Source organism: Diabrotica undecimpunctata, unplaced genomic scaffold (assembly GCF_040954645.1).
Source record: "Diabrotica undecimpunctata isolate CICGRU unplaced genomic scaffold, icDiaUnde3 ctg00000694.1, whole genome shotgun sequence".
In the NCBI taxonomy this organism is placed as follows: Eukaryota; Metazoa; Arthropoda; class Insecta; order Coleoptera; family Chrysomelidae; genus Diabrotica; species Diabrotica undecimpunctata.
In genome coordinates, this window is record NW_027311984.1 from 100001 (window position 1) to 117500 (window position 17500).

General features: G+C 35.0%; 2 protein-coding genes across 6 annotated transcripts; both read right to left on the reverse strand.

Moving 5' to 3' along the window:
• Positions 1-3819: 3819 nt before the first annotated feature.
• Positions 3820-11395, reverse strand: LOC140431422 (uncharacterized). Of its 4 annotated transcripts, none has more exons than XR_011949674.1 (2): positions 4470-11395; positions 3820-4106 (listed from the first exon to the last, which is right to left on the reverse strand). XR_011949674.1 is itself a non-coding variant. In XM_072519351.1 (2 exons), the coding sequence occupies exon 2, from the start codon at positions 9511-9513 to the stop codon at positions 6958-6960; it is 2556 nt and encodes an 851-aa protein (XP_072375452.1). In that variant the 5' UTR covers positions 9514-10347; positions 10711-11395; the 3' UTR covers positions 3820-6957. The 4 variants fall into 4 exon arrangements, 2 of the variants coding, with proteins under 2 accessions (XP_072375452.1, XP_072375451.1); XR_011949673.1 differs by having other exon boundaries at positions 3820-4208; XM_072519351.1 differs by having other exon boundaries at positions 3820-10347; positions 10711-11395.
• Positions 11396-13024: 1629 nt separating this feature from the next.
• Positions 13025-17377, reverse strand: LOC140431421 (uncharacterized). 2 transcript variants are annotated; one of them, XM_072519349.1, is made up of 2 exons: positions 16953-17377; positions 13025-16589 (listed from the first exon to the last, which is right to left on the reverse strand). In XM_072519349.1, exon 2 carries the CDS (start codon positions 15752-15754, stop codon positions 13199-13201), a length of 2556 nt encoding a protein of 851 aa, XP_072375450.1. In that variant the 5' UTR covers positions 15755-16589; positions 16953-17377; the 3' UTR covers positions 13025-13198. The 2 variants fall into 2 exon arrangements, with proteins under 2 accessions (XP_072375450.1, XP_072375449.1); XM_072519348.1 differs by having other exon boundaries at positions 13025-16691.
• Positions 17378-17500: the final 123 nt, after the last annotated feature.

Consider the following 17500-nt stretch of genomic DNA (forward strand, 5'->3'; position numbering starts at 1 on the left):
AAGAACTCGACTGTGGCAAGTAGTCCCTGCCCGAGTAATAAGTAGGATTCGAGAGGTGAAGAGTGTATGTGTGTGTGTGCGTGTGTGCGTGTGTGTGTGTGCGTGTGTGAGTATGTGTGTTTGTTAGTTCGGCTTGCAGAAATAAGAACACGACCGAGGCAAGAAGGCCCTGCCTATCGTAAGAGGCGCCTAATAGGTAGGAGTCAAGAGGTGAAGAGTGTATGTGTGTGCGCGTGTGTGCGTGTGTGTGCGTGTGTGAGTAGGTGTGTGTGTCCGTTCGGCTTGCAGTGATAAGAACACGGCCAAGGCAAGAAGGCCCTGCCTGTCGTAAGAGGCGACTAATAGGTAGGAGTCGAGAGGTGAAGAATGTATGTGTGTGTGCGTGTGTGCGTGTTTGTGTGTGTGTGAGTGTATGTGTGTGTGCGTGTGTGCGTGCGTGTGTGTGTGTGTGTTTGTGAGTGTGTGTGTGTGTGTCCGGTCGGCTCGCAGAGATAAGTAAACAGCCGTGGCAAGAAGGCGATGCAAATCGTACGGGGCGACTAATGGGTAGGAGTCGAGAGGTGAAGAGTGGGCGACTAATAAGTAGGAGGCGAGTGGTGAAAAGTGTATGTGCGTGTGTGCGTGTGTGTGTGCGTGTGTAAGTATGTGTGTGTGTTAGTTCGGCTTGCAGAGATAAGAACACGACTGAGGCAAGAAGGCCCTGCCTATCGTAAGAGGCGACTAATAGGTAGGAGTCGAGAGGTAAAGAATGTATGTGTGTGTGCGTGTGTGCGTGTTTGTGTGTGTGTGAGTGTATGTGTGTGTGCGTGTGTGTGGCGTGTGTGCGTGCGTGTCTGTGTGAGTGTGTGTGTGTGTCCGGTCGGCTCGCTGAAATGAGAACACGGCCGTGGCAAGAAGGCACTGCCTGTCGTAAGAGGCGACTAATGGGTAGGAGTCGAGAGGTGAAGAGTGTATTTGTATGTGTGTGCGTGTGTGTGCGTGTGTGTGTGAGTGTGTGTGTGTCCGTTCGGCTCGCAGAGATAAGAACACGGCTGTGGCAAGAAGTCCCTGCCTGTCGTAAGAGGCGACTAATGAATAGGAGTCGAGAGGTGAAGAGTGTATGTGTCTGTGTGTGTGCGTGTGTTTGTGCGTGTGTGAGTGTGTGTCTGTATGTGTGTGTGTGTGTGTGTCCGTTTGGCTTGCAGAGATAAGAATACGGCCGAGGCAAGAAGGCCCTGCCTGTCTTAAGAGGCGACTAATGGATAGGAGTCGAGAGGTGGAGAGTGTGTGCGTGTGCGTGTACGTGTGCGTGTGTACGTGTGTGCCTGTGTGCGTGTGTTTGTCTGTGCGTGTGTGTGTGTGTGTCCGTTCGACTCGCAGAGATAAGAATACGTCCGTGGCAAGAAGGCCCTGCCTGTCTTAAGAGGCGACTAATGGATAGGAATCGAGAGGTGAAGAGTGTGTGCGTGTGTGCGTGTGTGCCTGTGTGCGTGTTTTTGTGTGTGCGTGTGTGTGTGTGTGTCCGTTCGGCTTGCAGAGATAAGAACACGGCCGTGGCAAGAAGTCCCTGCCTGTCGTAAGAGGAGAATAATGGGTAGAAGTCGAGAGGTGAATAGTGTATGTGTGCTTGCGTGTGTGTGTTTGTGTGTGAGTGTGTGTGTGTGTCCGTTCGGCTCGCAGAGATATGAATGCGTTCGTGGCAAGAAGGCCCTGCCTGTCTTAAGAGGCGACTAATGGATGGGAGTCGAGAGGTGTAGAGTGTGTGCGTGTGCGTGAGCGTTTGCGTGTGTGCGTTTGTGCCTGTGTGCGTGTGTTTGTGTGTGCGTGTATGTGTGTGTCCGATCGGCTCGCTGAAATGAGAACACGGCCGTGGCAAGAAGGCCCTGCCTGTCGTAAGAGGCGACTAATGGGTAGGAGTCGAGAGGTGAAGAGGGTATGTGAGTGTGTGCGTGTGTGGGTGTGTGTGTGTTTGTGCTTGTGTAAGTGTGTGTGTATGTATGTGTGTGTCCATTCGGCTCGCAGAGATTAGAATACGGCCAAGGCAAGAAGGCCATGCCTGTCGTAAGAGGCGACTAATGGGTAGGAGTCGAGAGGTGAAGAGTGTATTTGTGTGTGTGTGTGTGTGTGTGTGCGTGTGTGCGTGCGTGTGTGTGTGAGTGTGTGTGTGTCCGTTCGGCTTGCAGAGATAAGAATACGTCCGAGGCAAGAAGGCCCTGCCTCTTGTAAGGGGCGACTAATAGGTAGGAGTCGAGAGGTGAATAGTGTATGTGTATGTGTGTGTGCGTGTGTGGGTGTGTGTGTTTGTACGTGTGTAAATGTGTGTGTGTATGTATGTGTCCATTCGGTTCGCAGAGATTAGAATACGGCCGAGGCAAGAAGGCTATGCCTGTCGTAAGAGGCGACTAATGGGTAGGAGTCGAGAGGTGAAAAGTGTATTTGTGTGTGTGCGTGTGTGTGCATGTGTGCGTGCTTGTGTGTGTGAGTGTGTGTGTGTCCGTTCGGCTTGCAGAGATAAGAATACGGCCGAGGCAAGAAGGCCCTGCCTGTCTTAAGAGGTGACTAATGGATAGGAGTCGAGAGGTTGCGAGTGTGTGCGTGTGCGTGTGCGTGTGTGCGTGTGTGTGTGCGTGTGAGCGTGCGTGTGTGTTTGAGTGTGTGTGTATGTCCGTTCGGCTCGCAGAGATAAGAACATGGCCGTAGCAAGAAGGCCCTGCCTGTCGTAAGAGGCGACTAATGGGTAGGAGTCGAGAGGTAAAGAGTGTATGTGTGTGTGCGTGTGTGTGTGAGCGTGTGTGTATGTATGTGTGTCCGTTCGGCTTGCAGAGATAAGAATACGGCCGAGGCAAGAAGGCCCTGCCTGTCTTAAGAGGTGACTAATGGATAGGAGTCGAGAGGTGGAGAGTGTGTGCGTGTGCGTGTGCGTGTGTGCATGTGTGTGTGCGTGTGAGCGTGCGTGTGTGTATGAGTGTGTGTGTATGTCCGTTCGGCTCTCAGAGATAAGAACATGGCCGTGGCAAGAAGGCCCTGCCTGTCGTAAAGGGCGACTAATGGGTAGGAGTCGAGAGGTGAAGAGTGTATGTGTGTGTGTACGTGTGTGCGTGTGTGTGTGTGCGTGTGTGAGTATGTGTGTGTGTCCGTTCGGCTTGCAGAGATAAGAATACGTTTGTGGCAAGAAGTCCCTGAATGTCGTAAGAGGCGACTAATGGGTAGGAGTCGAGAGGTTAAGAGTGTATGTGTGTGTGTGTGTGTGAGTGTGTGTGTGTTCGTTCGGCTTGCAGAGATAAGAACACGGCCGAGGCAAGAAGACCCTGCTTGTCGTGAGAGACGACTAATAGGTAGGAGTCGAGAGGTGAAGAATGTATGTGTGTGTGCGTATGTGCGTGTTTGTGTGTGTGAGTGTATGTGTGTGTGCGTGTGTGCGTGCGTGTGTGCGTGTGTGTGTGAGTGTGTGTGTATGTGTGTGTCCGTTGGGCTTGCAGAGATAAGAACACGGCCGTGGCAAGAAGTTCCTGCCTGTCGTAAGAGGAGAATAATGGGTAGGAGTCGAGAGGTGAAGAGTGTGTGCGTGTGCGTGTGCGTGTGTGTGTGTGCGTGTGTGTGTGTCCGTTTGGCTTGCAGAGATAAGAACACGGCCGTGGCAAGAAGTCCCTGCCTGTCGTAAGAGGCGTGTAACGATAAGACTACCAAAGAGAATTGAAATACTATTGTAAAAATAATATCTCAATCAACCATGGGAGCTTATCGTCTATACCTTGCCTAGCTCAGTATCTCAAGGGTGAGTTCGTCTTGTCTTAACTAGGGATTGAACCTGAGTTCTCAGTTGATAGCAAATAAGACAAATTTTAACCAATCATATTTATTTAAATCAATAAAAAAAAACAATAATTAACCCTGCCAAAGCTTAACAGTTATAAGTGTTACTTATTGCTTCGATGGGCGGCTTGTGTGTTCTAGCTGTTGGATCCTCCACTTAGAAGTTGTGGCTTCTGGAGAGCTGCAGTCACACGTGGCTGTATGTCCTGACTAAGTTTTGGTGTCCAATAAACCAATAAATTCAATAGATCCAATGAAATGTCCAATAAAAATAAAATGTCCAGTAAACCAATAAGTTTTATATCTCCAATAAACTGTCCAGTGGACCAATAAAGTTTTTATATCTCCAATAAAGTTTTGATGTGTCCAACAAACCCAATAAAATATCCAGTTAAAGTTTTGATATCTCCAATAAACTAAAAGGATAAGAAACAACATGCATTAGAAACACATCAAAAAGAAAGGTTTAACTTCCTTGCCATCTTACAAAATTACACTTAAACAAATAGCATATGGCAAGGATAAAATGAAATATGAATGTTACTACTTAGTTAAATTCTGTTAAAGAGTCCTAATGCATATATCAAAAGAAAATGTGCTTTCGAAAGAAAGTAAGGTTACAAATATTGGAAATGTGGTCAGGATTATAGAATAAATATCACAATGAAAGTACTTACCCCAAGAGAAGTTGTAGACCATAAAAATGAGTCTTATAATAATTTTTGCCTTCTTTTATAAATTTCAAAAAGAGGCAAAAAATAATCCCACTACAGAAAAGTTGTTTTGACAGAAAGTGGGAGACTGAATGAAGTTAGCACAGATGTCATAGAATGTTGGTATAGATATCATGAAACTAGCTTGTCAGTCAACACAGAACAGAATAGTCTGCCGAACAAAAGTGAGAGGGCAAATATTTATTCTATGGGACAGAAAGAGAGAAAATAAAGACAGAGGAAGAAGAGAAAAACAGGGGCGCCAACTATTTTTATAAACAAAAAAATAGTAAAAATTAAACTGAAGATATAGAAATTAATAAATTAATAAAGAAATTAAAATGAAATAATTATTAAAATATAAATTAATAGAGATGTGACGTTTATAACGTTACACACTCCTACCACCCATCAGAAAAATTTCGAACACAACTGAGAAATTTTTCTCAAAGAAAACAAGAACATAATGTTCTACCTAGGAATAAATATATGCAGTAGTAATCTGTAGTAACAAATCAAAAATAAATACTTTATAACAAAGCAATCAAGTTAATGAATATAATAACAAAAGAATGATCATAAAAAAAAAATTTAGAGTATTACTCAGGGAAATTGAATACTTCCCAACGAATTGTAGTATCCGTCAAACTAAAATTTGTTATATGTTATTTAAAAAATATATATAACAAAATAATTAAATTAATGAATATAATTAATTAAGTTTACATTACTATTCATAAAAAATTTAAAGTATAACTCAAATTTGCTATATTTAAAAAAAAAAAATAACAAAATAATTTTCAGATGTTAATCTGGGGAAAATAAAAAAAATTACCCAATGAATTGTAGTATTCATCACACTAAAATTATTAATCTAATACTACAGAGAATATCTCTGGAAAAATAAAAAAAATTACTCAATGAATTTCAGTATTCATTAAACTGAAATTAAATAGGTACTGTTATAAAGTAAGCAGTAAGATGGTGTAGCATAAAGTTTATAATCAAAATTTAATAATTATAATATACAGTTTTTGAGGGGAATGCTCAGGGGAATATAAATGCATATTACCCAATGAATTTTAGTATTCATCAGACTAAAAATGAAGGGAAAAAATTAATTTAAAGTAATCGGGTATCTGTAGACTTTGGTACTGTACATGGACCCTACCAAAGGATCAATTGAAACCATGTTGGTATGAACGCAGTAGCCCATAGCCCACGGTTAAACCACGACAGCGCTCCTCGGAGACGACAGCCCTATGTGCCATGAACCCCCCGACGCCATACCCTGGAGACAACCCACCATTTAAGGAAGATCCAGTGGTACGAATGTACATCTGCATCAAAGCTCAGGCCCACAATAACAAAAATAATAATAACAAAGGGGCAATGCATCTGATATATTCAGATATACATTGTTGAAGAATTCTGTCTTCAGAAATTCTTCTTCGGAAGTACAACAACTTCCTTTGCAAAATAGCATTCTATACACATAGTATGAAGTCTAGTTAATAATCAAAGTCAAAGGTAAGTATACAAAAATAAAGACAAATAAGCAAAGTCAGGTAAATACATAATATAGAGATCATATCTCACAAAAATGAATAGTTAATGGATACTGCTAATGAATGAATCTCAAAAAAAAATTAGTACTCAGGATAACTGAGTACCTAAAGTAAGGTAACAATAATATCAAAATTATAAAATGAGTAAAAGCATGTAGACATTGATATGCAAATGTAATTATTGATAAACAACTCAAAAATACATATAAACTTTACTTGATATGTCAAATAAGACAAAGTTCTACACAAAAGAGATATAGTAACTGCATAAAACAAGTCTTAGAAGACTAAGAGTAAGTTAATGAAAATAAGATAATGATACATAAGAAATGTTATTCTCACTAAATATAAACCAGGGATCTACACAAAAGAATAAAGTACTGCATAAATATAGTTTACAAAAATATAAGAAAACAAGTGAAAGTAGGTATACTACAATCAAACTTCAAAGCGCCATAATTCTACACCAGATTTCTAAAAGTAGATGCATAGAATTATTTTAACTCCAAAAGAAATAAGAAATAACACATCATCCAAAAAAAAAAAATATATATACCTACTACGGTATATTAATTGTCTCTAAAAGACCAAAAAGGAACACAGATTCATATAATCTGGCCCAAAATCTCCTTAGGATATATGTATCCTAGGAAAACTAAAACACCATGTATGCAACTAACCATGTTGTCATACATAAAGTGCTGGATGAGGCTTTTAATTGTATCAAAATCAAAAACAATTACCCAAAGTAAAATAATAGAAATATATAAACAGTTAGGGTAATGTCAAATAAATAAGATTAATATGTTTATCATAACTACAGAAATATCAAAATATAAAGAAATAAAATAATAAAAGATAATGCTTTACCATATTATACAACATTATTGAGACTCATCATCACTAGAATCAGTAACATCTAACTTAATATCTTGCACATGAAAATTACCAAGGTCTTTACCATCTAGATCCTTAAGATTATATACTAAAGGAGATAAAACTTTATGTATAATACAGGGAATAAATTTGGGAGCTAATTTAGCAGAAAAATCATCCACAGCTTTTGAAAGGATGTTATTTTTCTTCCGGACTTTAGCACTTACACGAAATTTTACATCATGTCTACGTAAATTGTAGCAATTAGTGTTGGTATTGTAAGAGTGACCTATTCTCTTCTGAACTTCATTAAATATAGGAGAAATATTCTCTAAAGGCTTGCAAGAAGCACAAACTTTACATTTATGAACATAGTTCACAACAAAAGATCTCATTTTAGGCCAGTAATACAATTCTGAAATCCTAGAAAGGGTTTTAAAGACACCTAAATGAGCAGCTGTAGGATCATCATGATATATTTGCAAAATTTCCTTCCTATGTGGAGAAGGAACAAAAATTTTCCATTCTGGAGAAGAATCAGAAAACTTTGAGCTAGAAAAAACATGTTTATAAAGAACATCATCCTGAACCTTAAAAGAGGAATATAAGTTAGGGTTTACTGTAACTTTCCCTATCATATTCCTATACCAAGCATCTGTTTTTAAATTAGATAAATTCAAGAGAGAAACTTGAGATACTTCAGGAATTCTTGAAAGAGAGTCAGTTACTACATTTACAGAATCACTACGATGAACAGAGTTAAGTTGTGACTGTTGAATGTCAGAAAGATTTTCAGCACTGCTAACAGTATTTACTACACAAGTAGATAAATCTGTAGCCTTAAATGAAAAATTTGAGAAATCCAAACAAAGTTGAAACAAACGAATAAAATCCATACCTAATATCATCTTATGTGAAATAGAAGGAACTATTAACACTTTAAGTGATTGAGTTTTACTCAATAAAGTAACAGGTAACCAAACATATCCTAAAATACTCTGAATGTTTCCATCAGCAGTAGTGAGTTGACTTGAAACATCATAATTAAGTGCTAATTTGAGTTTTTTAAGTAAAAATAAAGAAGGAGAACCAATAATACTAACATTACTGCCAGTATCAAGAAGTGCAGATATTGTTTCACTACCTACAGAAATAGAAATATATGGTCTATTATCATTATTATGAACATCTAATAATGAAGTAGAATTTAAATGTACCTTAGAATTTAAAGGACCACTAGAAAGAACAGAAGTACTAGAAGAAGGTAAAGTTTCAGATTGTACTGAAGAAAAAGTGCTTAAATTATCATTAGATATAAAAGAAGTAGTTTTAGGTATAACTTTCTTAGACACATTCACTGACTTGGGTTGTTTGAATGTCTTCGAAAAGTTTTCCCTGGAATGTTCTTTCAAACCGTTTTTTGAACATCTGCTACATTCATTTGTGGTGATATTCTTAAACCCACAACTATGACAAAACTTTCTCTTGGGTTTATTACATACTTGAAAAGTATGGCCTGTCATGTTGCAGTTCCAACATGTAGCAGAAGAAGAAAGAGACTCAACAGAAAATTTACTGCGAGAAGAAATAGTAAGAGCGGCTTCAAATCTCTTACAATACTTTGTAAGGTCTGCAACTGATTCCACATCCTGGAAAGCAAGAGCCTTGACATAATCAGGAAGAAGACCATTAATGATTTCATCTACTTTTTCACACTCAGGAATAGATTTTGAAGACCGGAGCATCAAAGACTCCATATAAGAAATATATGCAGAGACAGGTTGTTTGAAAGACTGTTTTGTAGAACGTATTTGTTCCCACAAATTTCTTTCATAATTGTAAGGTAAATAAGTTTCCTTTAAGGAAGCAACTAATTCAGACCAAGAATTAAAAGATTTTTTTGTAAAGTGATTATGCCACCAAGTAAAAGCAGCACCTTCAAATAGGTCTCCTGCAGAGATGAATAAATCTTCATCAGTGCAGTTCCTAGAAAACTTTAAAGTTTCAATCTGTTCGAGAAATGGAATTAGAGGTTCTTTACCAGAAAATTTTTTAATACCCCATTTATAAACAGGAACAGACTTAACAGGTGAGACTGAAGATTGAGAATAATCGAGGTTTACTCTATCAGGAGTAGAAGCAACAGGTTGGTCTACCATATCAGGTTGATCTACAATGTCAGACAAAGTACCTTCTAATTTCAACAAATCATAGCGGATAGCTTTTTTTAATTTTTCTTCGTCTACAGAAGTTGGCTGTAGACGGGAGATTCTACCAGACAAATGAGTTAAACGAGAACTGAAAGCTTTGAATCTACTATCAGATTTTGTACCTGAATAATCAGATATAAGACTTAATAGGTCAGAATAGGAAGCTAAAGCTTGTTGGTAATCAACATCAAAAGATAAATTAACAGAAACATCAGAAAAACTATGGTTACTGGCTTCCTGAGAAAGAAGTCCAGCAAGGATCTTTCGTTTTTCCTCAACTGTATTTGGGACAGAGACATTCCTAATAAGAATTTCATATGATAATTCATCTGTCTTTAAATGTTTAGGTAGCATCTTGAAGAAATAATTTAAAAAATTAAGAAAGTAATTAAAATACACTATCCACAAAAACTGGTTAAGTTAATAAAAAACAAACCACTTACAACAGTATAAAAGTACCTACCATCAAAAAAAAACATATAAAAATATCTGAGTATAAAATATATATGCTGAAATATATAAAAATGGTAATACTTTTTAACCCAACATGTGAAAATATATAAAAACAGTCAAAAATATGGAAATATTAAAATTAACTGCAAATAATGATAATTGAACACACAAAAAATATAAATAAGAAAGTATTTATCAAAGTTTGTTATCTGCCACCAAACCAAAAACCCAGAGCACAATTCCCTGAATAAAACAAGTACGGTTGGGCGCCAATGTGTAACGATAAGACTACCAAAGAGAATTGAAATACTATTGTAAAAATAATATCTCAATCAACCATGGGAGCTTATCGTCTATACCTTGCCTAGCTCAGTATCTCAAGGGTGAGTTCGTCTTGTCTTAACTAGGGATTGAACCTGAGTTCTCAGTTGATAGCAAATAAGACAAATTTTAACCAATCATATTTATTTAAATCAATAAAAAAAAACAATAATTAACCCTGCCAAAGCTTAACAGTTATAAGTGTTACTTATTGCTTCGATGGGCGGCTTGTGTGTTCTAGCTGTTGGATCCTCCACTTAGAAGTTGTGGCTTCTGGAGAGCTGCAGTCACACGTGGCTGTATGTCCTGACTAAGTTTTAGTGTCCAATAAACCAATAAATTCAATAGATCCAATGAAATGTCCAATAAAAATAAAATGTCCAGTAAACCAATAAGTTTTATATCTCCAATAAACTGTCCAGTGGACCAATAAAGTTTTTATATCTCCAATAAAGTTTTGATGTGTCCAACAAACCCAATAAAATATCCAGTTAAAGTTTTGATATCTCCAATAAACTAAAAGGATAAGAAACAACATGCATTAGAAACACATCAAAAAGAAAGGTTTAACTTCCTTGCCATCTTACAAAATTACACTTAAACAAATAGCATATGGCAAGGATAAAATGAAATATGAATGTTACTACTTAGTTAAATTCTGTTAAAGAGTCCTAATGCATATATCAAAAGAAAATGTGCTTTCGAAAGAAAGTAAGGTTACAAATATTGGAAATGTGGTCAGGATTATAGAATAAATATCACAATGAAAGTACTTACCCCAAGAGAAGTTGTAGACCATAAAAATGAGTCTTATAATAATTTTTGCCTTCTTTTATAAATTTCAAAAAGAGGCAAAAAATAATCCCACTACAGAAAAGTTGTTTTGACAGAAAGTGGGAGACTGAATGAAGTTAGCACAGATGTCATAGAATGTTGGTATAGATATCATGAAACTAGCTTGTCAGTCAACACAGAACAGAATAGTCTGCCGAACAAAAGTGAGAGGGCAAATATTTATTCTATGGGACAGAAAGAGAGAAAATAAAGACAGAGGAAGAAGAGAAAAACAGGGGCGCCAACTATTTTTATAAACAAAAAAATAGTAAAAATTAAACTGAAGATATAGAAATTAATAAATTAATAAAGAAATTAAAATGAAATAATTATTAAAATATAAATTAATAGAGATGTGACGTTTATAACGTTACACACTCCTACCACCCATCAGAAAAATTTCGAACACAACTGAGAAATTTTTCTCAAAGAAAACAAGAACATAATGTTCTACCTAGGAATAAATATATGCAGTAGTAATCTGTAGTAACAAATCAAAAATAAATACTTTATAACAAAGCAATCAAGTTAATGAATATAATAACAAAAGAATGATCATAAAAAAAAAATTTAGAGTATTACTCAGGGAAATTGAATACTTCCCAACGAATTGTAGTATCCGTCAAACTAAAATTTGTTATATGTTATTTAAAAAATATATATAACAAAATAATTAAATTAATGAATATAATTAATTAAGTTTACATTACTATTCATAAAAAATTTAAAGTATAACTCAAATTTGCTATATTTAAAAAAAAAAAATAACAAAATAATTTTCAGATGTTAATCTGGGGAAAATAAAAAAAATTACCCAATGAATTGTAGTATTCATCACACTAAAATTATTAATCTAATACTACAGAGAATATCTCTGGAAAAATAAAAAAAATTACTCAATGAATTTCAGTATTCATTAAACTGAAATTAAATAGGTACTGTTATAAAGTAAGCAGTAAGATGGTGTAGCATAAAGTTTATAATCAAAATTTAATAATTATAATATACAGTTTTTGAGGGGAATGCTCAGGGGAATATAAATGCATATTACCCAATGAATTTTAGTATTCATCAGACTAAAAATGAAGGGAAAAAATTAATTTAAAGTAATCGGGTATCTGTAGACTTTGGTACTGTACATGGACCCTACCAAAGGATCAATTGAAACCATGTTGGTATGAACGCAGTAGCCCATAGCCCACGGTTAAACCACGACAGCGCTCCTCGGAGACGACAGCCCTATGTGCCATGAACCCCCCGACGCCATACCCTGGAGACAACCCACCATTTAAGGAAGATCCAGTGGTACGAATGTACATCTGCATCAAAGCTCAGGCCCACAATAACAAAAATAATAATAACAAAGGGGCAATGCATCTGATATATTCAGATATACATTGTTGAAGAATTCTGTCTTCAGAAATTCTTCTTCGGAAGTACAACAACTTCCTTTGCAAAATAGCATTCTATACACATAGTATGAAGTCTAGTTAATAATCAAAGTCAAAGGTAAGTATACAAAAATAAAGACAAATAAGCAAAGTCAGGTAAATACATAATATAGAGATCATATCTCACAAAAATGAATAGTTAATGGATACTGCTAATGAATGAATCTCAAAAAAAAATTAGTACTCAGGATAACTGAGTACCTAAAGTAAGGTAACAATAATATCAAAATTATAAAATGAGTAAAAGCATGTAGACATTGATATGCAAATGTAATTATTGATAAACAACTCAAAAATACATATAAACTTTACTTGATATGTCAAATAAGACAAAGTTCTACACAAAAGAGATATAGTAACTGCATAAAACAAGTCTTAGAAGACTAAGAGTAAGTTAATGAAAATAAGATAATGATACATAAGAAATGTTATTCTCACTAAATATAAACCAGGGATCTACACAAAAGAATAAAGTACTGCATAAATATAGTTTACAAAAATATAAGAAAACAAGTGAAAGTAGGTATACTACAATCAAACTTCAAAGCGCCATAATTCTACACCAGATTTCTAAAAGTAGATGCATAGAATTATTTTAACTCCAAAAGAAATAAGAAATAACACATCATCCAAAAAAAAAATATATATATACCTACTACGGTATATTAATTGTCTCTAAAAGACCAAAAAGGAACACAGATTCATATAATCTGGCCCAAAATCTCCTTAGGATATATGTATCCTAGGAAAACTAAAACACCATGTATGCAACTAACCATGTTGTCATACATAAAGTGCTGGATGAGGCTTTTAATTGTATCAAAATCAAAAACAATTACCCAAAGTAAAATAATAGAAATATATAAACAGTTAGGGTAATGTCAAATAAATAAGATTAATATGTTTATCATAACTACAGAAATATCAAAATATAAAGAAATAAAATAATAAAAGATAATGCTTTACCATATTATACAACATTATTGAGACTCATCATCACTAGAATCAGTAACATCTAACTTAATATCTTGCACATGAAAATTACCAAGGTCTTTACCATCTAGATCCTTAAGATTATATACTAAAGGAGATAAAACTTTATGTATAATACAGGGAATAAATTTGGGAGCTAATTTAGCAGAAAAATCATCCACAGCTTTTGAAAGGATGTTATTTTTCTTCCGGACTTTAGCACTTACACGAAATTTTACATCATGTCTACGTAAATTGTAGCAATTAGTGTTGGTATTGTAAGAGTGACCTATTCTCTTCTGAACTTCATTAAATATAGGAGAAATATTCTCTAAAGGCTTGCAAGAAGCACAAACTTTACATTTATGAACATAGTTCACAACAAAAGATCTCATTTTAGGCCAGTAATACAATTCTGAAATCCTAGAAAGGGTTTTAAAGACACCTAAATGAGCAGCTGTAGGATCATCATGATATATTTGCAAAATTTCCTTCCTATGTGGAGAAGGAACAAAAATTTTCCATTCTGGAGAAGAATCAGAAAACTTTGAGCTAGAAAAAACATGTTTATAAAGAACATCATCCTGAACCTTAAAAGAGGAATATAAGTTAGGGTTTACTGTAACTTTCCCTATCATATTCCTATACCAAGCATCTGTTTTTAAATTAGATAAATTCAAGAGAGAAACTTGAGATACTTCAGGAATTCTTGAAAGAGAGTCAGTTACTACATTTACAGAATCACTACGATGAACAGAGTTAAGTTGTGACTGTTGAATGTCAGAAAGATTTTCAGCACTGCTAACAGTATTTACTACACAAGTAGATAAATCTGTAGCCTTAAATGAAAAATTTGAGAAATCCAAACAAAGTTGAAACAAACGAATAAAATCCATACCTAATATCATCTTATGTGAAATAGAAGGAACTATTAACACTTTAAGTGATTGAGTTTTACTCAATAAAGTAACAGGTAACCAAACATATCCTAAAATACTCTGAATGTTTCCATCAGCAGTAGTGAGTTGACTTGAAACATCATAATTAAGTGCTAATTTGAGTTTTTTAAGTAAAAATAAAGAAGGAGAACCAATAATACTAACATTACTGCCAGTATCAAGAAGTGCAGATATTGTTTCACTACCTACAGAAATAGAAATATATGGTCTATTATCATTATTATGAACATCTAATAATGAAGTAGAATTTAAATGTACCTTAGAATTTAAAGGACCACTAGAAAGAACAGAAGTACTAGAAGAAGGTAAAGTTTCAGATTGTACTGAAGAAAAAGTGCTTAAATTATCATTAGATATAAAAGAAGTAGTTTTAGGTATAACTTTCTTAGACACATTCACTGACTTGGGTTGTTTGAATGTCTTCGAAAAGTTTTCCCTGGAATGTTCTTTCAAACCGTTTTTTGAACATCTGCTACATTCATTTGTGGTGATATTCTTAAACCCACAACTATGACAAAACTTTCTCTTGGGTTTATTACATACTTGAAAAGTATGGCCTGTCATGTTGCAGTTCCAACATGTAGCAGAAGAAGAAAGAGACTCAACAGAAAATTTACTGCGAGAAGAAATAGTAAGAGCGGCTTCAAATCTCTTACAATACTTTGTAAGGTCTGCAACTGATTCCACATCCTGGAAAGCAAGAGCCTTGACATAATCAGGAAGAAGACCATTAATGATTTCATCTACTTTTTCACACTCAGGAATAGATTTTGAAGACCGGAGCATCAAAGACTCCATATAAGAAATATATGCAGAGACAGGTTGTTTGAAAGACTGTTTTGTAGAACGTATTTGTTCCCACAAATTTCTTTCATAATTGTAAGGTAAATAAGTTTCCTTTAAGGAAGCAACTAATTCAGACCAAGAATTAAAAGATTTTTTTGTAAAGTGATTATGCCACCAAGTAAAAGCAGCACCTTCAAATAGGTCTCCTGCAGAGATGAATAAATCTTCATCAGTGCAGTTCCTAGAAAACTTTAAAGTTTCAATCTGTTCGAGAAATGGAATTAGAGGTTCTTTACCAGAAAATTTTTTAATACCCCATTTATAAACAGGAACAGACTTAACAGGTGAGACTGAAGATTGAGAATAATCGAGGTTTACTCTATCAGGAGTAGAAGCAACAGGTTGGTCTACCATATCAGGTTGATCTACAATGTCAGACAAAGTACCTTCTAATTTCAACAAATCATAGCGGATAGCTTTTTTTAATTTTTCTTCGTCTACAGAAGTTGGCTGTAGACGGGAGATTCTACCAGACAAATGAGTTAAACGAGAACTGAAAGCTTTGAATCTACTATCAGATTTTGTACCTGAATAATCAGATATAAGACTTAATAGGTCAGAATAGGAAGCTAAAGCTTGTTGGTAATCAACATCAAAAGATAAATTAACAGAAACATCAGAAAAACTATGGTTACTGGCTTCCTGAGAAAGAAGTCCAGCAAGGATCTTTCGTTTTTCCTCAACTGTATTTGGGACAGAGACATTCCTAATAAGAATTTCATATGATAATTCATCTGTCTTTAAATGTTTAGGTAGCATCTTGAAGAAATAATTTAAAAAATTAAGAAAGTAATTAAAATACACTATCCACAAAAACTGGTTAAGTTAATAAAAAACAAACCACTTACAACAGTATAAAAGTACCTACCATCAAAAAAAAACATATAAAAATATCTGAGTATAAAATATATATGCTGAAATATATAAAAATGGTAATACTTTTTAACCCAACATGTGAAAATATATAAAAACAGTCAAAAATATGGAAATATTAAAATTAACTGCAAATAATGATAATTGAACACACAAAAAATATAAATAAGAAAGTATTTATCAAAGTTTGTTATCTGCCACCAAACCAAAAACCCAGAGCACAATTCCCTGAATAAAACAAGTACGGTTGGGCGCCAATGTGTAACGATAAGACTACCAAAGAGAATTGAAATACTATTGTAAAAATAATATCTCAATCAACCATGGGAGCTTATCGTCTATACCTTGCCTAGCTCAGTATCTCAAGGGTGAGTTCGTCTTGTCTTAACTAGGGATTGAACCTGAGTTCTCAGTTGATAGCAAATAAGACAAATTTTAACCAATCATATTTATTTAAATCAATAAAAAAAAAACAATAATTAACCCTGCCAAAGCTTAACAGTTATAAGTGTTACTTATTGCTTCGATGGGCGGCTTGTGTGTTCTAGCTGTTGGATCCTCCACTTAGAAGTTGTGGCTTCTGGAGAGCTGCAGTCACACGTGGCTGTATGTCCTGACTAAGTTTTGGTGTCCAATAAACCAATAAATTCAATAGATCCAATGAAATGTCCAATAAAAATAAAATGTCCAGTAAACCAATAAGTTTTATATCTCCAATAAACTGTCCAGTGGACCAATAAAGTTTTTATATCTCCAATAAAGTTTTGATGTGTCCAACAAACCCAATAAAATATCCAGTTAAAGTTTTGATATCTCCAATAAACTAAAAGGATAAGAAACAACATGCATTAGAAACACATCAAAAAGAAAGGTTTAACTTCCTTGCCATCTTACAAAATTACACTTAAACAAATAGCATATGGCAAGGATAAAATGAAATATGAATGTTACTACTTAGTTAAATTCTGTTAAAGAGTCCTAATGCATATATCAAAAGAAAATGTGCTTTCGAAAGAAAGTAAGGTTACAAATATTGGAAATGTGGTCAGGATTATAGAATAAATATCACAATGAAAGTACTTACCCCAAGAGAAGTTGTAGACCATAAAAATGAGTCTTATAATAATTTTTGCCTTCTTTTATAAATTTCAAAAAGAGGCAAAAAATAATCCCACTACAGAAAAGTTGTTTTGACAGAAAGTGGGAGACTGAATGAAGTTAGCACAGATGTCATAGAATGTTGGTATAGATATCATGAAACTAGCTTGTCAGTCAACACAGAACAGAATAGTCTGCCGAACAAAAGTGAGAGGGCAAATATTTATTCTATGGGACAGAAAGAGAGAAAATAAAGACAGAGGAAGAAGAGAAAAACAGGGGCGCCAACTATTTTTATAAACAAAAAAATAGTAAAAATTAAACTGAAGATATAGAAATTAATAAATTAATAAAGAAATTAAAATGAAATAATTATTAAAATATAAATTAATAGAGATGTGACGTTTATAACGTTACAGGCGACTAATGAATAGGAGTCGAGAGGTGAAGAGCGTATGTGTCTTTGTGTGTGTGCGTGTGTTTTTGCGTGTGTGAGTATGTGTGTGTATTTGTGTGTGTGTGTCAGTTTGGCTT

Coding starts and splice junctions, on each gene's coding strand:
- LOC140431422 (XM_072519351.1), bottom strand. CDS start 9,513: ATGCTACCTAAACATTTAAAGACAGATGAATTATCATATGAAATTCTT.
- LOC140431421 (XM_072519349.1), bottom strand. CDS start 15,754: ATGCTACCTAAACATTTAAAGACAGATGAATTATCATATGAAATTCTT.